Source organism: Pyxicephalus adspersus, chromosome 8, assembly GCF_032062135.1.
Source record: "Pyxicephalus adspersus chromosome 8, UCB_Pads_2.0, whole genome shotgun sequence".
NCBI classification, from domain to species: domain Eukaryota; kingdom Metazoa; phylum Chordata; class Amphibia; order Anura; family Pyxicephalidae; genus Pyxicephalus; species Pyxicephalus adspersus.
The window spans coordinates 3,120,941-3,147,707 of NC_092865.1; the positions used below are offsets into that span (position 1 = coordinate 3,120,941).

Below are 26,767 nucleotides of genomic sequence, written 5' to 3' on the forward strand. Positions count from 1 at the left end.
TCATTGGCCAATCAGTAGGTGAGGCAGTGGCCAAGGTGTGAAGGTGTTCTCTCATCCTCCAATCAGTAGGCGGGGCAGTGGCCAAGGTGTGAAGGTGTTCCCTCATCCTCCAATCAGTAGGCAGGGCAGTGTCCAAGGTGTGATGGTGTTCCATCATCCTCCAATCAGTAGGCGGGGCAGTGGCCAAGGTGCGATGGCCTTCCATCATCCTCCAATCAGTAGGCGGGGCAGTGGCCAAGGTACGATGGTGTTCTCTCATCCTCCAATCAGTAGGCGGGGCAGTGGCCAAGGTGTTATGGTGTTCCATCATCCTCCAATCAGTAGGCGGGGCAGTGGCCACATTTCTGTTACTCTACAAATGCATGCAGTTTTTGTAGATATTATTATACTTCATGTTATTTTTGCTGTAGGTTTGGATTATAAATACATGTTTTCCCTCCTTTTATTCCTACAATCTGTCCAATGATAAAAGAACACAAACCCCTCATTATAGAAGGAAGACACAAGGAACAGTTAGCTCAGAAGTCAGACAGGAATTAATACCCCAGGTTAGTTCAGTTATCAGCCAGGAACTGATACCCCAGGTTAGTTCACTGGTCATTCAGGAACTGATACCCCAGGTTAGTTCAGTGGAATATGTTATACAGAGGGGGATATGACATCACTGATATGTTATACAGAGGGGGATATGACATCACTGATATGTTATACAGAGGGGGGTATGACATCGCTGATATGTTATACAGAGGGGGGTATGACATCACTGGTATGTTTTACAGAGAAAGGTTATGACATCAGTGCTCTCTGCACACCCTATTTGTTGGTTGTCCATGGGCTCCCTGACGCCCTCTTATTTATCCGGCAGGATGTTTTCCATTGGCAGATAATGGATGGAAATCTGACTGAGAACGTGAAGAAGTATTTCCCTCTCATCGGTGAGTTGTTTTGTCATAGCTGCGATGTAATTTGTATTTTTATCACAATTGTCCTCTCAGTAATTCTGTTAAGTCGCACACAGGAAGTGAGTCTTGTGAAATGCGCCATTCTTGGTGTCTACGATGGGTACCCGTCATGTAATACCGGAGGCTCCTTGCTACAGAAGAGCCGTCCTGCACTGAGTACTCTTGAGTCGTCCCTTCTCCTTCCTCTGTCATTATTGGCCGCCACTCTCTTTACTTTTAAATCATCACATTGAGACTTCCTTGTGCAGCGGCAGCAGCGCCCCAACTCGCCTGTCAGGAATCATTTTGTTGTAAATATATATTTCGGGGAGATAATGGCAATAAACTTTGTGAGATAGAAGCTTGGTGTCCCCCTTGGGAAACCTCGCTTATTTACAAGCGGCGGACAGAAAATTAGAAACGCTCAGATCCGCTTCCTGCACCGTCTGCCTTCTCGTTGATAAAGCTGTATTGTCATCGCCGTGTCTATGATGCTTCAGGCAGATTGAGGCGTCACTAATACTTATATGTCTTTGTCTGCAGGTCACATCCAAATCGCACAGGTCCCTCACCGCCACGAGCCAGACAGTCCCGGAGAGCTGAACTTCCCGTATCTATTTGATCTTCTGGAGGAGCTGGGATACCAGGGATACGTTGGATGTGAATACAAACCTCGAGGTGAGTGACCGGCATTGGGATCTGTTTGTTACAATGTTATACACGTGAAGGTACTGATAAGTAAGACAAGGTTTATACCTGCGGTGAAGTTGTGGTGCATTTACCGCTTCCTTACACCAGGAACTGCTGCCGCTCTGGAGGCGCTACATGGTAGTGTTTCCCTGCAGCAGCCCCATAGGAAATGAATTAGGGCAGTGGGCACGTCTACCACCCGCTGTCTAATGTGCAGACGCTGGATCTTTAAGAAGCAGTGCTGCCATGCGAGTGTTCGAGGGAGCTGCACAGAATTTCCTGATTTAGAGGCAGATGTGATCCTGCCCTAAATGTTTCTCAGTATGGCAGATTATTATTATTAATAAACATTATTTATAAAGCACCAACATGTTGCACAGTGCTGTACATTGGAGTTTCTAAACAACAGACAGACAGTGGCCCGCAGAACTTACAATCTAAGAGGTGGGGAAACGGCATACAATAGGAGGGGGGATATCTTTCTATGGAATGCATTGCTCTTGTTTAACCCACTTCTATCCTTTTATTATTGTGCCCAATCACAATACTCCGAGCTGAGGATACAGTAATAAAATTCTGATTACAGACCAAGCATACTAGAACTTTCATTATTATTATTAAAATTAAGGCAGCCCAATCAAAATGAATGCACAACCAATACCAATAAAAAGTACCATCTTTAGCATTACAGGGCACATCTGCCACCAAGGTGCATTTCAGTGCCATTAAATATAAATTATATAAATGATTTTGCATAGCATAGTTCCTATGCAAAAAAAATGAGAAAATGAAAATGGACTTACCTGCTAATGTTTTCTCTTGAGAAGATCTCACTGCTATCCATTTGGCTGTGTTCTTGCCCACTTGGGGTGTTTCCAAGTAATTGGGCTACTCCGCCAAAGCTCCAGAACCTCAAATTTTTGTTACAGTGTTTATATAGCGCCAACATATTATGCAGCGCTGTATATACATACAAGGACACACAAGTTCATAGTCATGTGACTAGCTGTCCCTCACAAGGGCTCACAATCTAATGTCCCTACCATAGTCATTAATACAGACTAAGGACAATTTTAGGGGAAAGCCAATTAACCACTGCATGTTTTTGGAACGTGGGAGAAAACCGGAGTACCCGGAGGAAATCCACACAAACACGGGGAGAACCTGCAAACTCCATGCAGATAGTGTCCTGGCTAAGATTCCAACCTGAGATCCAGTGCTACCAAGGTCGGAGTGCTAACCACTGGGCCACCGTGTGAATGAATTGTAATGATGGTAACAGGTGTGCTGACCCAGACCAACATCTTACCATCACAGATACTAACAATGCAGCCGTTATAGAATTATCTTACCGAATGTTTTACTGTTATCGCTAATATTATAACAATTAGTAGATAGGAGGTGAATCTTATATGAATCTCTATTGTTCTCTAGGTGACACGCTGGCTGGACTCAGTTGGCTGCAGGAATATTACAAAAGGCATGTAAAACAAAGCAAGTCTAACTGAATCTGTGGAATCCCGATGGTGGCATTTATATCAAGATATCAATCTCAACTACAACTCCCAGAATTCTGTGAGAAATAAATATGGAGGTAACAAGGATCAACAGAATACACAAATTTTTCTCAGGAAGGAGTCAGATGCAAGCTGTACTTTTTGGATAATTAATATTTTCTTACTTTATATTGATTGTAAATAATTGTTTAATTATACTTGGTAAATAAAATATTAATTTTTTATGATTAGGAAAAAATCCCATTGCGGTCTCTGAAATTCTTTGTTCTTCATGGTGTCGCTACATACAGACAGCCATCTTAGTAGAGGCAGTGCAATGCAGCAATAGGAGAGGTGGAGGAAGCACAGATCTAAAGAATTAATGGCGCTGACGGAGGGAGATTCCTGTCCCCAGGTTCAGCTTCCTCTCCAGCAAGGGGAACAACAGCACAGAAGTTGCTACACCAAATCGTGCACTAAATCTAAAATCTATCACTCTCTAAATCAAAATCTAAATGGCTAAAGAAGCAGGTAAGAGGTAGCAGTGCTTCGAATGATCTCACACTGCAGATATTCAGATATGAGACTATAAAGCAATAGTGCCTTGGCACAGGAAGTCCATTGCTATTTTACAAAGGGGATTTCAAGACAAGGTACATTTTTCGGGGTAGTGCTTAGGTACAATTAACACTTCTACATATCTCCCCTATGATAGTAAATATTCAGTCCAGTAAAGTGTGATGAGAGCTGTAAAAGACTCAATAGGAACTTCCATATTTTAGGGTTTGATCATTTCCAGGGGAATCTGATATAAAGAAAGAGCATGTGACTATTTCTGCAACCAGCTTACTCAGCTAAAAATATTCTTCATCACCAACTAAAAGAAAGCCCCTTCCACATACAAGATAATTGTTTATTCAAATAATTAGAATATTTTAGATTTACAAGACATTTACAATAAAATCTTACATCTTGTAATTAAATTTAGCAATGGCTTTTGGTTTAAAAGAAAACAGTTTGTAACAGGGACTCTTTGCTGGGTGGCGTCCTCGGGCCGATTCCGTGGCATATGGCGGACGATTAGCAGCGAGGAGGGAGGGGGAAATGTCTGAGCCTCAGAAATGAATTGTCGTCTCCAATACTTTGGCCTGGCCTGCAGACTGTAAAGCAGCAATCAGCGAAGGAGGTAAAGGGAATTTTTCTGAGAGAACAAGAGGGCCGCCATTGCTCACCTCCGAAGAATCCGAATTGCCTGATAATGCTATTTTGAATCCGTGACCTGGAACAAGCATGCGGATTTGAAAGAGATAAACCCCACCTGCACGCTTATCCTGGGGGATTACTCAGCCAATAAATCAGTGCAATAACATTTTCATTACGTAAGCCTCCATATTCTCTCATGGTTGCCCTTTAAATGATTCTCACCTGTAGAATGAGGATGTTTGATCACCTTATGCCCATCAACTTCCATAGCAGGGCTCAGAGCTGTGTGGTGGAAACTTTAACTTCAGCGGTGCTAAAACATCCGGTTGGTAATGAAGGTGCTGCCTTGGCCTTCCGTAAAAGTTTCATGGCGCTGTGGATGTCAGAGAGTGGCTCATACTTTAATCACTCATTATAAAGGTTCCTTATCTTAAGGATAAAGAATTTGATGGGGGTGAGGCTTGGGGTCAACTTCAAAACTTTCTAAAAGTGTTGGAGATTCCATATTCAGCGATGACAGGAAGGTTTGTGGGGCAGCTGTAATTTGGTGCCTTGCCATGGTGCACTTTATACCTAAAGGAGTTATCTGACTTTGGAGTCTTTGATGCAGCTCCTGGCCCTGTGGAAGCTGATAAGCGAGAAGTCTAGAGTGATCTACACAGCACATAGAGATCTTGTCGGTAATTAGAATAAATCTTACGCCTTCCAGAAATACGTCCCTTATCCTGTGCTTTGGCGTTCTAAAATATGTCATTAAAAAGGCAGCGGTGTCGGGGAGAACCCCGGAGAGTGGTGATACAGTATTGGCGTCAGAGGAGGCCGCTCCACAGATTGAAGCAGGCAGTATTAATGACGGACTCCAGGTGGTGATACGTGGAGACCAGCTGAGGTAACGGACTGTCGCTGTTCTGTGGTTGCTCTGGAAACGGTTCCCGGAACACCACCTTCAGACTCTGCAATTATAAAAACAGAACAATTGATTAAATGTTACTTGCCATAGAACAATGATATATATACACACCAATGTTTCCCTTTTAACATGGGGGAACCATTGAAATAACTTTCAAGGAACCCCGGCTATAATTATTATTATTATATTATTATCCATAGCTCACAGTATATTAGTGTGGGGGTCAGTGGGAAGAATTCCTCTCACATTGCTGGCCGTTGGGGAGAATGTCACCCTTTACAGATCACTGGGGTCACTTACTCTGACCTGAGAGGTGCAAACTGCTCATTGCTCAAGGCTTCAGCAACCTCTGGAGGAACCCTGGTTGGTAAATACTGATATATACCGATCCCACAAGAACAAAGTTGTTATTGTAAACATAAATAAGCGCTCTCAGTAGCTGGGGGTTGCTCGGGAGCATTCCCAGGTGAATGTCAGCTCTGCTGATTGATAGGTGCGTGGCAGCAACCAGATACATGATCAATATCAAAAAGATATTGATGGTTTAGCTGAAAATGCACCCACTGACTAATTGTATGACCGGTATGAGCAGTATGCTTGATCTAGTGGTGACTATTGAATGTTTTCCTGCTTCCACCACTCAATGTTTCCCAAAACCTATTTTAAAATCTATAGAATGATGTCACCAAAACCTCATCGAGCAGTATTTGTGTGACTGTACGCCCAGACATCAGCTTGCATAAAATTGTGAGAACAGCCAGGTTTATGCAGATTTTTTACAACATTTGGAGCCCTTACTACAGCTGTGTGTACACACGTTACAATGCACTGTGTCTGGTTATTATTATTGCACAGTATTTATATAGCGCCGACATATTACACAGCGCTGTACAAAGTCCATTGTTATGTGACTAACTGTCCCTCAAAGGAGCTCACAATCTAATGTCCCTACCATAGTCAAATGTCTTAAATAAAGTCTAAGGACATATTTTGGTGGAAGCCAATTAACCCAACTGCATGATTTTGGAATGTGGGAGAAAACCAGAATACCCGGAGGAAACCTACACAAACACAGGGAGATTCTGCAAACTCCATGCAGATAGTGGCCTGGGACCTAACGCTGCAAAGCCAGAGTGCTATCCTCTGAGCCACCATGTGAATAAACTGAAATGATGGTAACAGGTGCAACTACCCAGACCAACATCTTACCATCGCAGACACTAACAATGCTGCCTTTATCCTTTAACAATGCTGCGCATTTGAATGGGCAGCCCAATGCACATCCTATGTATTTTGCCAAAGTCACTGGTAAAGTGCATTTGGGGTGCCATTACAAATGAATGGCAATTCGGAGAGACCAGCGCATGTCTTGTGCTATTCTGATTTTGTGGTCATGAAAATAAAAAGAAAATATTTTGCTTCAATTTGGGGGGTATGAATGAATCATATTGGTTTAGTGGTGGCTCCCCCAATAAAAGTCCTCAGCGGTTGTATTAAGCAATGCTGACAGCACAATACCAATACTCTTTAACCCCTCTGTGACCAACATCAGGGAGAATAGATTAAAGCAAATCCTCTGGCCAGTATGATTTCCCTCTATCTTATCTTGCAGGTTGTATTTCTCACCCTGTGCTGCAACATTAAAGGTGCGTACACACTTCCAATTTTTATCGTTCCAATCGAACGACGAACGATCGATTGGGCAAAAAATCGTTCGTAAAAAAGTAACCAACGACGCCGACGAACGAGGAAAGTCGCTGGAAACGAACGACCGGACCGGCGGATCGGATTGGACGACGATTGTTGAGCATCGTTCGTGTGTACGGTCGTTCGTTGATCGTCCATGTTCAGAGCATGCGTGATGAACGAACGTCCGTTCACTTTCCTGTCGTGCACATAGTTCCTCTATCGCTTAAACGATCGTATCTATTGTGTGTACAATATCTACGAACGATCGTGTCGTTACCTCTATGTGCAGTATCGGTGCTATACGATCGTTCATATATATCGTGCAGGAACGTTCGTCGTTCGTTTTCCGACGATAATAATTGGAAGTGTGTATGTAGCTTTACTCAGCTCACTGCCTGTGCTGTATACAATGCTCCTATCAAAGCTGAAAGTCAATGTATACAAATTCTTTACGATTTCTCCTTTGTATGGTATCTATTAGGTTTATCTACAGATAAGTCACTGGTTGGGCCAACTATAGCTTTAGGGTCCATTAACACCTGTTCAGTGATGTGCATGCAATAGCCTGTGCATTACTGCAAAACATTGGTGCATGGCAGTGTCATCTGAATGGTTACCTAATATGTTAATGCAGCAAATGCATTGCAGCACACAAGGCAAAAAAACGTACTACTGTCTCAGAAAAAAAATACACTGCAGTATTTTGAAAGTTTGTCTTAACACAATGGCCCTGATTTACTAAAGCTCTCCAAGGCTGGAGAAGATATACTTTCATCAGTGAAGCTGGGTGATCAAGCAAACCTGCAATGGATTTTTTAAAGGTCTTTTGCTATTTGTTTGCACAATTCTTCCGTCCTGAACCAGATCCATTCCAGGTTTGCTGGATCACCCAGCTTTACTGATGAAAGTCAGCCTTGCAGAGCTTTAATAAATCAGGCCCAATGTGTGCACAAATGGTGAGATGCAAACAGGTTCTAAAAAAAGGGTTGGGTGGTCTCACCTACCAATATATAAGCAGCTTAGACGGAAATCCAACTGGAACACCAAAAAAATGTTTGTCCCAATAACAGAAAGCAGGAAAAAAGTGCTAATTAACAGACACAAAAGAAAATTTCAATTAAAAGTTCTGGGCTCCCCCGCTGTGACCACAATAAAAGCAGTCAGCGGCGGCGAGAGTGACGAGGCCGTGATGGGGGGGACAAGAGAAGCGAGCGAGGATTGTGGTGCGGCTTTGGCCTTCTCGGTTTTGTTGTCTTTCTCATTAGCCATTTAGAGCTAAACAAATCAAACAGCTGATTCAATTTACCACCAAAATGCTTACTGACCATTTTACGAGCAAAACGCGGTTTTTATTCCCCTAATTATTTTGTATCTGATCATGAAAGTGTTTGGGAAAACAAGCAGTGACCCTTTAAGTGACAGACTTCTGAGCAAGGCATTTTCAGCGCATGAATTAATTTGTAATCCTCAAAGCTTTGCAGGGACATATTCTGCGGATCCATGCAGGAAAAAAAAAAAAAAAAGAAAGCCAAAACACAGACGCATTTGTGAAATCTTCATCTTTGAAGATAAATGTATTCTGCATAACAAGTTGGAGCCGTGACTGATATAGATGCTTTGTTTTCCTCACATCGGCAGATGTATAGGTTCACTGTGTACTGCTGTGACAGGAGAGATAAAGGGGCTTACGGAATATCAGAATCGCTTGTAAGGCCACATCTTGGAAATGGGCTAGTTTGGGGGCCGGCACTGCAAGGACCAAGAGAGCGTTTTGGAAAGGGTTCAAATGAGGCAGTAAAATAAAAAGAACAGTGAAAGGTTGGAAAAATTCAGCTTGGTTGAATAAAAAATAAAGGATTTCTGTATGTGCTGCAAAATCTATTACTGAGGGAGACAGGAAGCTTTTGGGTTACACAGCCACCTGCAAAATGATTGGACAGTGGCCAAAAAAACTGAAGGTTAACCCAGGATAATCCTCTACTACTACCAACACTTTGGCTATTTCAGATGATTCTCAGCTGATACGAGATACTTGGATTAGAATCTGACGTGTGTACAGTGGCCATCCGACGTTGTTCATGGATCCAGATCCAAGAATGGCATAAGAGGAATGACTGCAATGGAATTGAAGGAAGGAGAGTGCAACGGGGTGCTGTTCATTCGTTCTTCCCTCTCCATAGAACAGAACTGTGCTATATATAGCATTCGTTGATGCATCTTGCAGTGTTTTGTGGTTGGAAACAATCGTGAAAAATAATTTCCAACAACAAAAATCTAACATGTGTACGCAGCTATAGATTAAGGGTCAAATATCTCTTAACAGACTAATGTCTAATAGACTTATGTCTAATAAAGTGTACCTAAATTCAAATGTTTTACTTTATATAAAATGGTTGTCTACCCTTTTACGTAAAGTAAAAATTTTATTACTTATTTATTTTTAGGTGCAACACCCTTTTTTGTGGCGATCAAGACAGAATGGGAGTGCAAAGCCTCCCGGAATACCTATGTCAGGCATCCCGGGAGGCTCTTTGCTTGCTCTTTCTGCACATGTCCTGATCTCGGACATGCGTAGAAAGAGCCTTTTTATCAATGGGAAAAAAAATTGCCGACCTCATGCACCGTGAGATCAGCAATCTTTTTTCCTAATCTACGTCACCTGATCTCGCCTTTGCGCAGCGTGAGATTGGGTGATGCAGGAGGAAGAACCCGAAAGAAGAGATAAGAAGATGTCGTCGCCTGGCACTTTCTCTGTGCCGGGCCAAAGACGGATACTGGGTCGACACAGGACCCAATGGAAGAAACCTTCCGATGTATAGACCGATGTACGGGATTAATGGTAAGTGTGTTTTTTTTAATTTAGGTTTAGTTCCACTTTAACAGACATATTTTTTTAGTAATACAAAAACAAATGGTGTTACGTTCTATCCCACTTCTCATAACAAAGTTAAATCAGTATAATTACAAGTAAAGTATTCTGCCAGCCCTTTCAATAGTGTAAAAATGGACAAACAGGAGACAAAAAAGGGCTTACAAACAATATATTTTGTCAAACAGCAGAACGAGAGAAGCGTGGAAGCCTAACATACGCCCTTCGAGCTTCTCTCGTTCTGTTGTTTAACTGCTTCAGCTCTCTCGTGCTTTGTCTTTACATGAAGTCTGGCAATTTTAACCTCATACTTTTATCTCAGACTTTGAACCCATTCAAACTCCATGAAGCCCCAGAAGCTCCATTAATACACTCGGTCTAATCGACCGGACATCTATCACATTGAATTTCATATCTACCCCTGAAAAAGCTAATTAAAGGCGAAACACGTCGTGCACCTCCTAAGCGACTGTGATATTTTACTTTTATTTTGGGACTGTTGGCTGGGATGTGAGAACGATATCCCACCGACTAACACTATTCTACAGTAATGAGTGCATAGTGCCTACTATCGGGGCAAAATTCTGCTTTACATGTAATACTTGTTGTTACCTTTAAATGTATGTATACATTCAGTTCACTTTGTGAATATATTGTTTGTATGTCTAAAAGCTTTTTTTTGTCTCCTGTTTATTTTTTTTAACAAAAATCCTATTTTCTTTTACATCAATTGAGGGTCATGGGAAGTCTTGTCCAACTGATAATGCCTAACAGAGCAAATGCATGCTTAGAGCCAAAAAACAGAGAAAAGAGAACTGTCTGCAGATTAAAAGCCACCTAAATAATCTTACACCTGAAGCTGGAACCAGATGAGGTCATGATATCCACCTGGTAAAAAATATGAGAACAGCAGCTCTAGGCACAATATGCTAATTAGAAGAAAAAGGTGCCAGAATGACCCAGAAACATTCAAAGATCCAGAGGAAAGCAGAACCTGAGAACCATAAGGTTGGAAATCCTCTTCTTGAACCCGTAGAATAAAGGAACAACCAAAACCACAGTTGAGAATAAAACTCTTATAAGTTGCATTAAGGTAATCACAATACCCCGGATTGCAGCGGACATTTTAACACATGACCAGTGCCAGGACAAGGTCCTTTAGCACCAAAGACAAAAAAGCCTGCCTGCCCTTTGCTTCAGCCCGGCCCTTCATATAACTTACCGTTTTTCCGGAGTGGGAATCGAGGAAGACTAGGACAAAGCAGTCTGTGAATTTCTGATTGAGGACCACCTGGATGGAGAGAGAATCACACAAAGAAATGTTTTGTGATCAATTGGGACAGGTAATGTAGATCAAGCTGCATTATTATGTTTCTGGGTTACAGCACTGCAAGCCCAACTTGAAAATTCACCTAGCTAGGTGAAAACCGTGTACAATAGCTGTATTATGGGTCATATAGGCTTGCACACTTCACATCTCATTTCCTCATGTCTGAATGAGAAGAAAGGTTAGGCAGGTGTGACCATCTGACACCTAAAGTAGGGGGAACAATAGATGCCAAGCTACATTTCCCATCAATCCTGCTTGCAGCAGAAACTATGATCCTGATTGATTAAACCTCTCCAAGGCTGGAGAGGATACACTTTCAACAGTGAAGCTGGGTGATCCCGCAAACCTGCAATGGATTTCATAAAAGTCATTTTGCTATTTGTTAGATATGTTTTCAATCCTGGACCAGATACATTGCAGGTTTGCTGGGTCACCCAGCTTCACTGATGAAAGTGTATCCTCTCCAGCCTTGCAGAGCTTTAATAAATCTGGCTCTATCTGTCTACAAGAGACAAAACGAAAGGTAATTTACACGAAGGTGGGTGGAGAGCAACTGAAAGACCTAAGTCTATTAATAGGAAACCTAAAGACATGTGTGAACAGGCGTACAGATACAGCAAATCACAACCTCACAATGGGTTTTTTAATTTAAAAAGTTTAGTTCAGGAGGTTATATTTATAAACACATCAACCAACATGCTAGCCCTAAAAATATGCTTTGTTTAATTTTGGGTTTATTTGGGCTTAAACCTTCTGCCCCTCTACTGCCTAAATATATGGTTGTAAATTTGTGACAGCAGTCTGGGACTGAGATCCCAACAATCACTAAAGGTGCATAGGGATGGGTGAATACCTATTATGAAAGAGTTTACATTCAGATCTGTTGGTTGAAAGGATGGAAAGGTAAAGGACGTGTTGGAGATTCACTCACCAGATACTGTGTGCCACTCTCTGGGCTGTGGAAGTGCCGGCAGCTCTGGGGGAATCGGTTCAGCAAAACCTTAATGAGACTTTGGTACCACTGAACGCTCATAGAAAGGAGGAAATCCTGCAACAGAGAAAAGGCGATGGTCAATCGCTGAGAAGAATATCAATCTATACTCAATTCTTATACCAGAAAGGGTAAGCGAGAGGTGCAGGTGACTCCTTTTCAGTGTTCACCCCGGCCCCTTTTTGCCGGGCGCACCACCCAGGAAATTTTCAGTAACCACCCTGGCTGTTTTTGGGCGATTGCTGAAGAGTTGGGTCACAATACAGCGGCAGCCACCCGCCTACAGCTTCTTCCCATCCAGCTTAAAAAAAATTTTGAGTTCAACACTGTTGCTGGTATAATAATAATAATATAGAGAATATGTGGTGGGTATCTTTGGAATATTTAACATATACTTTGTATCATAAATCATTTCAAGGGCACAAACGAAAGCTGCAAATTATACTCTTTTACTTTGTGTGAAATAAAACTGAATACTTTGTAATTCTGCAAATTGCTCTTAGGCTTAGTCTACACGGACGTTTTCCCCAGCGTTTAACCTGAGGCTTTAAAAACACCAAGTTTGAAATTCCTATGCTTTCCAATAGGCTAATCTACACCAGGACGTTTCCTTGAAGCACTTTTATGAGCATTATCTATAAAGTTGCTTGCAACGTTTAAAAAATAAAAACGCGGGGTTGTCGCTGGCAAACGCAGGTAAATGCCTTAATCGATTTCAATGTTTTCCAGCATTTTAAAAGCATAGTGCGTATAAACGCAGTAGGAATGTTAACATGCGTTTTGAAAAATGTCCGTGTAGACCCAGCCTTATAGCCATGGTGGCTCAGTGGTTAGTACTCTGGCCTTTGCAGCGCTGGGTCCCAGGTTCGAATCTCGGCCAGGACACTATCTGCATGGAGTCTGCAGGTTATCCTCGTGTCTGCTTGGGTTTCCTCCAGGTACTCTGGTTTCCTCCCACATTACAAAAACATGCAGTTAGGTTAATTGGCTAACCCCCAAAATTGGCCTTTTGAGACTGTAATAAAGACATATGACTGAGGTAGAGACATTAGATTTTGAGATCCTTTGAGGGACAACTAGTGACATGGCTTTGGACTTGCACTGCCTAATATGATGGCGCTATATAAATACTGTGTATTAATAATATTAGTAAGTCAACATACTGCTCTATTTATAATATAAAAAACACTTCTTTAAAAAACGTCACCCTATAATCTGATATCTATGATCGCCGCTGACTGGGCCCGGAACGCCAAACACAATGCTTGTTGAGCCGAGCATAATAAAAGTGAATTTGTCTGCATGCTCTATTTAAGTCTATGGGGCTTTGCTGCACTTTTGCAGCTCAATGTAAACAAAAAGCAGCCACAGTTACTGGGATGGTGATAAGTATGAATGAATGGGGCCTCCGAGATTGTAAGCTTTTCCGGGCAGGGTCCTCTCCTCCTCCTGTGTCATTGTCTGTATCTGTCTGTCATTTACAACCCTTATTTAATGTACAGTGCTGCATAATATGTTGGCGCTATAAAAAGCCTGTTTATTATTATTAATAATAATAATAATAATAATATTAATACCAATAATAATATAAATATAGAAGGGGTAGTTGGGTCACTTTAGGTCAGAGGTAAGGAAACATAACTGCACTGTACTGTTAAAAAGTACAGACATCATTTGGGGCAATAGAATGTTTTTTTCTTGTTATTTGTGATTCAAACAGTATTATTAGCCTGTAATGCTTGTGCACTAAATGGTTTCTACAGATACAATTTCCTGAAAATGATTATCTGCAGAGAAAGATTTAAAATAAGGTAAAAAGTGAATAAAATTATCAACTTTTACATCAGTGTTCAGTTTTGGATCTAGAATGCTGCAATGTCTTCTAAATTCACTTAATGTTTTAAACTCCTTTTTTTTTTTTTTTTTTTTAAATCTTCCCCATTTATGGTCTGTACAGTTGTACAAGCTTTTCCCCAGTACTGAATGTGCTTACTATGATTTCACTTCAATCAGCTTCTCACAATGTATATTATTATTATTATTAAACAGTATTTATATAACGCCAACATATTACGCAGCACTGTACATTAAATACGGGTTACAAATGACGGACAGATACAGACAGTGACACAGGAGGAGAAGACCCTGCCCCGAAGAGCTTACAATCTAGGAGGTTGGAGAATTCACACACAATAGGATGGGGGATATGTAGTGGTGGGAAGTAGTGACAGTTTCAAAAGACAGAAGAAGACGGGTAGGCAAGTTTGAAAAAAATGGGTTTTGAGTGCTCTTTTAAAAGATGTACATTAGAAGCTGCAACAAGACAGTAAGAGGCAAGTTCATCTCCTATTTGGAGAACCTTCCCTGACTCACCCCATTAAATAAGCATACTTCAGTTCTTTCAATCATATGATATGTAATGAAAATGCAAAGATTTTATTGAAAAATGTGATTACTGTACTCCTGAGAGAGGGAAGAAAGAACCAGGTAAGGTAAAATATAAGCTGATTAAACATCAGCTTTATTATTATGACTTACCGAGCTGAAAATAATCTTTAAAAATCATTACAAAAAGCATCTTGGATGCTTCAAAGCCACTTATTAGAAGTTCTCCTCCTCTTTAGTTCCTGGTATTAAGTTAGTTATTACCAAGCACTCTCTCTTTAGTTCAAACGAAAGCGGCTCTAGCTTTTTTAAGTGCGTGGAAATGACTGATGACAAAGAAATGCTAAAGGATGCACCTCATTTAGTTTTAATATAACAAGACAGCCCTTCAAGCGGAGTTAAAAGTTCCATTTATAGGAATCCATGACCAGGCAGGTTTTTACAGACAATGTCCCCTCTGTAATAATCCCTCCTTCCTGCCTGATCACTCTGGGTATCTGTTAGTCAGCAATCCTGGCTTCCCCTGCACAAGCCGGGATAAATGAATGAACTCCCACATGCCGGCAGAGGATTTGTGTCATTCTGGCCTAGTCACACAAGGCAGTACAAAAATGCTCTACCTCTGCTGATCAATACTGCAGAAATGGACAGGCAATGTCCCTTCTGTAATAATCCCTCCTTCCTGCCTGATCACTCTGGGTATCAACACAGTAGTTGCATCATCCCAGCCCAGCCAACCAAGATGGTAGAAAATCCTTTACCTCTGCTGATCATTATTGCAGAAATGGACAGGCAATATCCCATCTGCAATAATCCCTCCTTCCTGCCTGATCACTCTGGATATCTGATACCCAGCAATCTTGGCTTCCCCTGCATAGGCCGGGTATAAATGAACTCCTGCATGCTGGCACAGGAGTTGCATCATCCCAGCCCAGCCAACCAAGATGGTAGAAAATCCTCTACCTCTGCTGATCATTATTGCAGTACTGGGCATGCAATGTCCCTTCTGCAATAATCCCTCTTACCTGCCTGATTGCTCCGAGTATCTGTCAAAAAGTTAAGCTAAACATGTGCAGCTTCAGCCTAGGTTGCCAGGATGCTTGGTATGAATACCAGGAATGAATAAACCCCCAGGCACCTGTGCAGGAGTTATGTCATCCCAGTCTGGCCAATCAAAATAGTCGATGATCATCTACAGGAAGAGTAAAAGAAGACGGTGGCTCCCTGCGAGGGAACAGGTATAGGTGAGTACTGTGGGTTTAGCTCTGCTTTAAAGTGTAACTGTATTTTTATTTTATAAACTGTTCCCTCCTTCCCTCAGATGCAGCAAAATCCCTCTCTATACTGACTGTTTTTTGCTTGCAATTTATCATGATGCATTATTCCAGTCTTACCAGTTGTGGATCGATCTCAGCTACGCTCCTACCATGCACAGCATCTAACAGTTCCTTTAGTTCGCTGGAGCTAAGTTTTCCAAGGCGCAGCTTGTCAGAGGAGAGGGGTTCCAGAAGATACAGTCGTTTCCATAGGTTATCCCTGCGGCAATGACACTTGGCGAGCTGAACCATCTCCACCAGCTGTCTCTGGGCGGTGCTAACCTCTGCCCCCAGCAGCGGGAAGAGATGAGGGTGATAGAGGTTTGTGGAACTCAACCTGCCCACCTCCCCCTCCCGAGAGTCCTCCTGGTTCTCCGTCTCCATTCTCTGATGTTTTACAAGATCCGGGGCACCATCTAAGTCCTGGGCATCCCGCTGCAGCCGCGGTGGTTTCCTAAACCGGCGCATGTCAGCTGTTAGGCGCGGGAATAATTCACGCTGGCTTGTCATGATGACGTAAAACCGGAGCCTGGTGAAAACAGAGAGAGGGAATACGGCTATAAAACAAGGCCAAATGGATTAGATAAATGTAGCTAAAAGCATTCCTTCAATGTATTATTAAGAAGGGTAATAAAATAGAGAACACACATGAATAATTAAATGTAATTGTAAATGTAGATTAATGGTTTATGAATTCATAAAGACTCTATAATAAAAAAGGAAATAAATTGACAAAATACTTATTCAGGCAATGTAGAAATATATCACTGTTCAAATTGGACCCATTGCTCCCATGCTCGCTAATACACTGTAGCACATATCAAATTTTGGCTGGGGAAACTGCTGCTTCCTAGCTGGGTATATGACCAAATGCCTCAGCACAAATTACTGACAAGGGCAGTCACAGCCATGAGTCTCTATGATGGTTACCTCAGGACGTGTCTCTCCTGCTCCGTCTGTTCTTCAAATGGCACAGCACTATGGCACACCAATAATGATACATCAAAGTCATCATGATGTCGGGCACCTTCTGTGTCTTTGTACGAGCCAGAACTGGACAAAAGAAAAGGATTGTTTCGTCTGATAAACCAATGAGCCAGGAGCTAGTTGGAGCACTGATATACCTATACAAACGTCTTACCTGTTCCATATGGACACCAGGCCATACTCATTCTGCTCCCCGCTGGTGCTCTTCTTGCCATTACCCCCTAGTGCTGAAGGACGAACCATTCTTAGCGGCTTCATGTGATAAGTGCTGGCATGATCAGCGATGTAGTTATACAGCTGATGAGCAGCAATGATCTCAGTAGGAACGGACAGAATGCCCTGATACACATGGTTGCGTCCATACTTAGGGATGTCGGGGTGCTGGGAGATGAAAAGCTGCAGGAAGCTGGTGAGATCGTAGCCCTGGCGCAGAGACATGCTAGAACCCAGCAGATACTGGTGCACCACCCGTAAGTGGAAGTCGTAGCTGAAGGAATGGACATGCATTAGATCCCGCACTTTGTCACACTCCTCAGTGAACAGCATAGATAGCTGTAGAGAAAGAAAACAGAGATAAATTAATCAATCGAGTCAATAAAAGGATTGAACACAAAACTGGAAAACTACTTCTTATCTTCTGCTTCTATAGTTCTGTAAGCATAAAAGGATTTTCCCTGTTACAATAAATATTTAAAACTTGCAAGGAGCCAGCCCTTCCTCACATAAACTTACCATAAAATATTATTTTAGACATCGCTTGGGGATAAGGGAACCTTAGACCGATGCAATAAGCAGACCCACAATTGGAAGGCCTGAGATGCTGAACTTAATGGGGTGGAAACATAAAATTTACCAGCTTTTGTAGAAGAAGCCGATTACTTTGTCTGTATTGATATTCTCAAAGAAGGTGTCTAAGGCAAATCATAGCAGGTACCAGGGCTGAAGCTCAGACAGGTTAGGAGCTGATTATATATGTAATTTGCAGACCATTGACACATGAAAGCTGGACCCTGCTAACTGGAACTAAGACCATTATAGCCCCCCTGTTAACGTGGTTATGGCCAGATTAGAGGTAAGACAACTGGCTAGAAAATTCTTTCCTAAACAGCATCCCCTCCAGAAAATGCTTGGGGGATAACAATGGTATATCAGAGTATTTATATTTTTATAGAAGTAATGGGTTCTCAGCAGGGAAGGTTTTATCGTTTTAAGGAATTCTAAAAACCCCAGTACCTGAAACATTGGTTTATCTTCTAGTTAAAGCGTTAGCCGGCCACATCAATAAAACTTGAGTTTAGCAGAAGCAGACTCAGACTCCTTGAAAATACTCAAGTAGTAATAGGGGGGACGTAGGAGTCACTGAGACTGAGACTTAGTTACTAGGGTCTTATCAGAGACAGATTTTGCATATGTAGGTGCCAAAGCACTAAGAACCTGTATGATATTTTACAGCCATATAGCAGTAAGGTAACTAAGGGTTTGAAGCAAGGCCAAGCAAGACATGTTGATATTAGGAGGAGTTATCCTAGGCTGGCCTTTAAACTTTTCGTTGCCAATTTTGAATCCTCCTGAAGGTATAACCTAAAGATAAAAGATTTCTGTCTCCGAGAAAGCATGTTAATGGCAGAGGGGCATTCTGGAAATGATCCAAACTGTCAGCTCAAAGGTCAGATAAGTGGCAAGTTCTGCTGTTTGACAAGTAGTCAATAAGACTGCCATGGGAAGCGGCATAACACACTATACATATTGTGTAATTCTACTGCAGGAGCTGTGGCAAGTCCCTGGTAGCATCATTGATGTTGGCAATACTCCTAGTGATCATCTAATCTAACTGTATTGCAAGAGCATATGTGGTTCTCTTAGCTTCTTTCTTACCAAACAGAGTAATTTATTTTCTCGTGAGGTTTTGGGGAAAAAAAAGTCCTTGACAATTGTTTTGTCTTTGCTGAAACACATTTCTGCCCACCAAACCTGTCCTAAAGACATTTCTTTGATAACAGAGAAAGGTATGGATCTTGTGACTATTTTAAGTACCTGCAGTCTGAACTGTCACCATTTAGATTCTACACCCAGGCTGTATATGGAGCCTCAATTTGTATTAGAGAGTCAAGATCACATCATGTATGATTTAATTCATTACAGATAAATTTCAGTGTTAGATGCCCATTTACTCTACGAGAGGATGAAAGTATAGATAAGTATACTTAATGTATTCCTTGATCCTCCAATAGCCAGTGATTATCTCCACTCCCATTATTTGGCCAGGCTCTCGCCATTCTCACATGCACTTCAGGCCACAACTGAACAACTGGTGAGTTGCTTTGTGAGCCTTGTTGTGTGATGGTGGAAGCCTGGAGAAGTAAGGTAAATATTTTGGCTTTTTCCTACATTAAAAAAAGCTATAACCCTTGCTATCCAAGGCAGTGATCCTCAACCAGGATTCTGTGGAACCATAGAGTTCCTCCAGAGGTTGTTAGGGGTTCCTTGAGCCCAATGACCAATTTGCAACTCCAATGTCAATTACCATCGACATCAATGATCTTTTTGGCTGTAAGTGCTAGCCATTCTTCCCAATGGCTAGCAATGTAAGAGGTGTTTTTCGTACTGACCATCATGTTAATGCATTGCAAGCTGTATATATAGTAATATAATAATAATATATTATTAGAAGGGATTCCATGAAGACCTGAAAGTAATTTCAAGGGTTACCCCACGTTAATAAGATAGACAAAGGCTGATCTAAGGGGTGGGGTGTCTTCAAAAATCAAAGGCTAGAAGGTCAGTAGTTAGGAGAAATACTGCAGTGTTGTCCCCACTATCTTTTAGCTGGGTGACCCACCCAGCATTTTTCAGTAACCACCCAGCTGTTTTTAGGTGGTTGCTGAAAAGTTGGGTCACAATAAAGGGCTCTCCCACCTGCCCACATCTTCTTCCCACTCAGCATAAAAAAATTTTGCTGGCATTTGACAGCTGAATGACAGGGAGTGGGACTTAGTATGAGCTAGGGTGTGACTTTATCCTAACTGTCCCAATGGAGCCCCTTTGGATACAAGGTCTTAGACTGGGCCTCAAATCCAAAGCTGCTTCATTGGCACAGATATTTTTTTTTTCAAACACATATATACTAGGCAACTGTAAGCTCTTTGGGGCAGGGTCCTTCCCTCCTCCTGTGTCACTATCTGTATCTGTCTTTCATTTGAAACCCCTATTTATTGTACAGCACTGTGTAATATGTTGGTGCTATACAAATCCTGTTTATTAATCATAATAATAATAATAAAAAAAATAGGCAAGCATACAAAATATCTACATTATTGTTACCACTTTTTAGACCAGATCTGGCTCACCCAGGCTGAGCAGAGAAGAAAGAATTTGTAACATGTTAATACACCAGATATTGCGATCCCAGAACTCGCTACATACAAAGTGCTCAAACTATTTTTCTTTTGCTTTTTCTTGCCACATTCAGGATAAATTACTTTTTTAGCTCAAGTACCTGCACAATTAAAAGAATCGTTTTAATGATTCGCCCAATTTCCATTACTGCTGTAACAGCCCAGGGCTTTGAAATGACAGAAATTCCCCAGCATGCCAGAAGATTTTCTTTTTTAAACTGATTGTTAATTAACTGTACATTCAAAGGATTACAAGAGATGCTTGAATCTTTGTATTAAAAAACTTGAAACCGTCACAGAATTAGAATACATTCTTTAGCCTTTGTTGTGACAGGTTCAAAATTGTTAGACTAAATGCCTGTATCTGTCAGATTTGCCAATCATTGTGACTGGTCAGAATGGTCGTGGACTGGGCTGCCCCAGCACGGTTGGAAAAGTGCTGTACCTGGTACTGGGTTATCGGATAAAAAACATATCATTCATGCAAACAGGCACTCACATGGTACACATATTTGTGAATACAAGTCCCATTTCCAACTACCCAGTGGTCCAGTGCTGCACCGATATCCTCCGTACACCTGTACCAGGGGCATTTACTATGGATGTAAATGGAGAGGTGGTATCTGTGGTGGGCTTTTTGCTGACATACGCAGACCCTGTCTGCCAAATTGAAATGAATATGATCATAGAGTTGTGCTCATACCTTACATACATACCCCTGAGAGAATTTGTGGGCTATTTGGGAAAACATGAGGGATCAGACCATAGATGCTTCCTTTATTTGTAATGTTAATAAAATAAAATATTAGGCATCACAAAATAGCACAATGGTGAAACAATATATAGCAATAAGTCAATGCTGAAATGATCCGCAGTAAAAATGTACATACATCTGAAATGGTCTTCCTCGTCGTATTCGGCTTGCTCATACTTTCTGCTCATTTAAAGAGCCCTCAAAACCCAACGCTTCAACCTCACCTACCCGTCTTCTTCTGTCTCCTAAACCATCACTACTCACCCACCATTCCATATCCCCTCCTATTGTGTGATACTTCCCCCACCTCCTAGATTGTAAGCTCTTCTGGGCAGGGTCCTCCACTCTTCCTGTGTCACTGTCTGTCTCACATCCCTGTACCTGTTATTTTTTTTTCATTTTATTCAAACCTTACTCAATTTGTATTTTTTCTCCTGTTAATTAAAAATGAATATTTCCAAACAAAAAAAAAATTATAAATCAAAGTTGTTTCTGTAACCACTTTTTCTCTTAAAGAAGGGGCAGCACTAAGTTCACAAATACTGAATATTTCATCCTCTGTGGGTATCTTTTTTGATGTTTTTTAAGGAGCCGTAGGGTTCTGTGTTTGACTCACTCGTCCAAAGAGAAGCCAATCGCAGTGATGCTGCCTGCAGGAATGATCACCAGCATCTAAGCACCTATTGCTGTGTGTAAAGGAAATGCATAAGGTAAGGGCCAGAACAGCTCCAGTGTTCACCAATATAGAAGATTTTTAGGAGGATCCAAACAAGATCGCAGTCTCCTCAGTTGCTGACACGTTTCGTCATTATAGGCTTCTTCAGGGGAAGTAGAGTCATGAAATATAGAACTATGTTACTGTGGTGGAGGAAAAAATGTACATAGTCTGGTCCCAAAGTTGGAAATGAGGGGTCCCAAATAGGGATGTACCAATGGAGGTCACAGGCTATGTATTTGCGGTCTGTGTAACAGCTGACTGTGGCAGCAGCCTGAGCACATCAGGAACCAAGAAGACTGCGATCTTGTTTGGATCCTTTGGATCAATATATTGGTGCAATAGCAACATTATGTCTAGTGCCATTCTGGCCCAATTCTATGTTTAGTCCTTTGTATCTGTATTTTCAAAGGTAAACCTTCTGCATATACCTTAAAAAGCCTCCTGTCTCCCTGCTATATTTATTATTGATTGACTACAATACCTTCCCTTTTCCCGGCTCTACAACAGGGTTACCCCTGCATTAGGTTTCCAATCAGTCACAGTAGAAAGTCCCAACACAGACCTTCCAGACTTACTTTAAATTCCCTAACAAGCTTGTGAGAACTACAGCTGCAAACAGCAAAGATTCACCTCCATGCTTCACAGTGGGGATTTGGTGCCTCTTTTCTCAAACCTCATTGATTTTGAACATAGCGTGCATGGTTGTGGCCAAAGTTTCAATTATGATCTTATTGCTTCAAATGAATTTTTGTTTCAGGAGTTTTGAGGCTTCTCTAGGTGTTGTTTAGTGTATTGTAAGTGTATTTTTTGTGATGTTGGTGCAGCTAAAATGGCTAACATTTTACAAAATCTGCCGGGGGTGTGTAAATCTCATAAGCACAACTGTACAATACAGTATTTTCCCCAGAATTAATTTTAAGCTGTAGGCAGGTGGCGGCCCCTGTATTGTGGCCCAACTTTTTAGTAACCACCCAAAAACAGTCGGGTGGTTCCTGAAAAGCACCGGGTGGTGTGCCCAACTAAAAGGGGCTGGGGAGAACACTGCAATTTAAACATAATATTCAAACAGTATGCATTACAATTGAAAACTTTAACTTACCAATTCAGTGACATTCTACCTGAACAGGGAAGGGTGACAAAATCTGTTGCAGGAACCACCATCACCAATACAACAGCGTTTAGGAGCTGGGAAATTTTTTCTTACCACAACTAAACCAAACTAAATGTGCAAAGCTGTCACCAAATCACATGCCAATGACAACAATGATTCTATTCTCCTGATCCTTTTCACCAAGCAGGGACGACTCTCATTCGAAACATCTCACGGCTTGTCAGCTGTGACAACGTCAGAGATTTTCCCATCACCAACCAATGAAAACAATGCGCTAAAAAGCCCAGCACCAAAATGAAAAGCTTAAACCCAAATTAGGCCTAACTTAGCTTTTTTATTACCACCCGATGGTCATCTCCGGAGGGGAGTTATTTAGTGCAGTGCTGATGCAGAGAATCTGGTTTTCGTTTTATGAAAACCATCTGACATTCCCCACTGAGCCATAAACAGAATGGGTAATGTGACATTGCAGGAAAGGATCACAGACAGCGACAGGGCTGACGGGCTCATGAAAAGAGACAGGAGAACAGAACTGACGGCGTGCATGGCACACACCGTACAGAATTATGAGAGTCGCTGACACATTACAAAGTGTGAGAAAAGGAAGGGATGACAACTGTTCAGCATCACACAAAGGCAAAAAACACAAAAAAAAAACACAAGGTATTCTGTGACAAACAAGGACAGAAGGTGGGACACCAGGAGTGCGGAGAGCGCCAAGTGCAGGAGGCCCGAGAGCGAGGAAGGGAGATACGGGACATACCGCAGACTCGGAGGTACTTTCAGGGGGATTCCTGTAATGGGTTCGCATGGAGAGGACTCCCTGATAAGAAAGGACATGACACTTGTACACAACAGGAAGAGAACGCACAGACAACATGGTTGCTTAACCAACACCGACATCTCCCTTAAATAGCTCAGGCACTGGACTTTCAGCAGCGAGGGACAAAGGAGCAGCTGTCTTGCAATTACACAAAGTTGATTATTACAAATTAAGTGATCTCGTTACTGCAGTATAAACTTTACTGACTATGATGACAGTCTGCAAACATATATACAGGGTTTTCAGTAATGCAAAAAAGCAATATGAAAAATTCATAATCTATAATAAATCAAAATCATAGCTTAATCATCTGACTGCTACATAATAGAATATGGCTGGTTTACAGCAATTCTTATTCAGTCATTGCTCTTTAAAATGCATTACTGAATGACAGGCAATACAAAATCAGGAAAGTGGGTGAAAGAATTGATGAATAATTATAAAATGATCATTTCCCAGTACTTCCATTATCAGAGGGTCAGGTGGCAAATGTAAATGCAAATGTCTGTTTGAAATGAGAATTAAGTCTATTCATTCACTAGAGACTGGCGACATCACAGGGAATGCAGCCGATCTATTCCCTAGAGACCAGTAAAATCACTGAGAATGCAGCCTATCCATTCACTAGAGACCCATGACATCACAGGGAATGCAGCCTATCAATTCACTAGAGACTGGTGACATCACAGGGAATGCAGCCTATCCATTCATTAGAGACCGGTGACATCACAGGAAATGCAGCCTATCAATTCACTGGAGACCTATGACATTACAGGGAATGCTGCCTATCAAATCAGCAGAGACCAGTGAGATAAATAGGAATGCAGCCTAATCATTTACTAGAGATTAGTGACATCACATGATATGATTCACATATAAATACAGTAGGTACCTGTGAGTTAACAGACTGGCCCATTGGTATGCGGGAACATTCCAGAGCATACTGCTTCACACAGAAATAACATCCCTATGGATGAAAGAAAGAGATTAAATCATGATTAGAGACAAAATCCACTCATCTCTCACCATTAACTGTCCATCTCTGGTACCAACCTGGAAGGAAAGTTCCATCAGTACAATGCCTCCAGGTAAAGCCCTCTGTAAGTGGTAAGTGGTCACTGTAGGAGTTGTACTCTACAAGTCAAACACATTAAAGGTTTTATATCATTTATTGCCCAGATAGATTCAAAAGCAAATGTTCTGCCTAAGATCGAGAATCATGAGGTCACGAAAATGGCATTTTCAAAAGGAGTGTAATGCAAGAGCAGTCTATATATCTTCTCAATGCATGTTTACCTCAAAAAGTAGTTTAAAATTTTTACCTCTGGGTGCCACCAACTTACCTTAGGACTGCCCTCACTTTTTGGTTTGGATGTTCTGTTCTCTGGAGCCAGTGAGGCCACCGCTCTAATCCGAGCTATGCTGTAAACACAAACATTGCACTTTAATTCCTGCTTTGGTGGTTATACATTTTTTTTTAAAGAGACTCTGTCATCAACTCTTAGATATAGGAGTCAAGAAAATGTACTTGTATGGTAATAAGCCCTACTAAAGTGTGATGAGAATTTAGGGGGTCTGTATATAGAACATAAATTATACTCTGTTTATATGAAGAATAGAATAAGAAAAGAATAGTTACTGCTTTGTTTGCAGAGAGCAGCACCTGAAACTAGAAACAGTCAGCGGGATGACCCTGAAAACTGAACACAAGATGGCCTTGAAGGTTGAACAGACCCTTGCTATTAAAGCCAGCTTGAACAAGAATCCAAGGTGGCAGACAGCCATTTTTCTGCCAAAAATGTTAGACACATGATTTATCCACCCCATCGGTTTGCGAAATATTATGCTTATATGGACTTCCGAGTATACGTTATTGGACAATCTGATGAATGACAACTAGATAACGGCTTAAGCCCTGCTATACAGGAGTGATTTTGTATGTTTATAAAGATGTATTTCCTTGTTTAAAATAGAATCTCTTTGCTTTACCTGCTAAGCATTTGATTTTTTCTGTTGCAACAATAAATCTTCCTAATTAGGATGTACTGTCTCATCTCTGACGGTCCGTTTGCAGTTTGGTCCATTGTCAGTTTTTGTTAAAAACTGCTTTTTTTTTTATTCACTTACGATTATTTATTCATATACAAAAGGTGGGGATGGGATCTCCATAACCACAAAATATAGTGTGCACACCATTGTAACTAAATACATTCTAAGAGCCCTCTTACCAAAAACACAGGACTGGCACTTACCTACGGGCAGGAGAAGCAGGCCGTAGCTGGACCAGAATGAACCCGGTACTTTGCAGGTACTGAATATATTGCTGCATGAATGCGGTGCACAGTTCCAGGAGCCAGGGCTCATCCTTCGCTTTGGTAGGTGGCATGTCTGCAGAATCACAACTGTGGCTACGGTCCCTGCCTGATGTCCCCGAGTCATTGGATCGGTGCCGTTTCTAGAAAAATACATTGGTATATATTTTACAATTCACCTCCTATCCCTAATCACTTAAAATTTGGTTCTCAAAAGCAAATCAACCCAGGGACCCATTGCCAATGTTGACAGGATTTGTATACAAGTGTGTGATTGCAGAAGCTTTAAGCAGGTTACATGCAGGTCAGATGGTGGTCGACTGCAAATCAAAACCCAAGCAAATTCTCTCACTGCAGGTCCTATCCTAAATGCAAACCCAATCACAAAAATCTCATAAATAAAACGTTTATAATAATAATAATTTGTTTATAATATTTCAGAGTACATTTCTAATATACAGCTTAATCCAGACATTGAGGTCCTTGGCCAGGATCACTTCAAATTATTTTCATCCATTTTCACCCTGCACTGTCACATGTGCGCCCAGTGGAGAGTACAAGCAGCAGTGCTGACACACACTGCACAGGCATGCACTGCCATTGTCACTTTAAAAAAGAGGGTCCAGTGCAATGATGTAAAGCTAAGGCAAGAGTAAGTTCGTGTACATCGGAAGTGGATAGCTAGGCAGGGCTGGCAACACTGTTTGGGATTTCAGTGCAACAGAAACAGTGTTGTGAGCTCAAGTGGATTGAGGTAGGATCAACAGGTGTTCTTCTGTAACTTTTCCAATTGTATTGTAAAATGTATTAAAAATGCATACACTTCGTAATAAACCTTGTTTCAGGG

General features: G+C 41.5%; 2 protein-coding genes across 2 annotated transcripts in view; one reads left to right on the forward strand and one right to left on the reverse strand.

Annotated features, from left to right (window-relative positions):
- Positions 1–865: 865 nt before the first annotated feature.
- Positions 866–3,391, forward strand: HYI (hydroxypyruvate isomerase (putative); the record flags this gene model as incomplete). Its single annotated transcript, XM_072419328.1, is given in 3 exon segments — positions 866–935; positions 1,485–1,619; positions 3,066–3,391. Coding segments are annotated over 3 exon segments (279 nt in total), but the record flags the coding sequence as incomplete, so codon positions are not given.
- A 628-nt stretch (positions 3,392–4,019) lies between these two features.
- The window catches only part of SZT2 (SZT2 subunit of KICSTOR complex), a 117,140-nt gene continuing 94,392 nt past the window's right edge, over positions 4,020–26,767 (reverse strand). Inside the window, exons 63-72 of the mRNA XM_072420651.1 lie at positions 25,861–26,063; positions 24,952–25,030; positions 24,662–24,742; positions 24,501–24,575; positions 16,962–17,359; positions 16,751–16,873; positions 15,899–16,349; positions 12,060–12,176; positions 11,021–11,089; positions 4,020–5,283 (exon numbers count right to left, since the gene is read on the reverse strand). Of these exons, the coding sequence (XP_072276752.1) occupies positions 5,140–5,283; positions 11,021–11,089; positions 12,060–12,176; positions 15,899–16,349; positions 16,751–16,873; positions 16,962–17,359; positions 24,501–24,575; positions 24,662–24,742; positions 24,952–25,030; positions 25,861–26,063 (1,740 nt within the window). The 3' untranslated portion in view covers positions 4,020–5,139. The remainder of the gene's footprint in view (positions 5,284–11,020; positions 11,090–12,059; positions 12,177–15,898; positions 16,350–16,750; positions 16,874–16,961; positions 17,360–24,500; positions 24,576–24,661; positions 24,743–24,951; positions 25,031–25,860; positions 26,064–26,767) is intronic.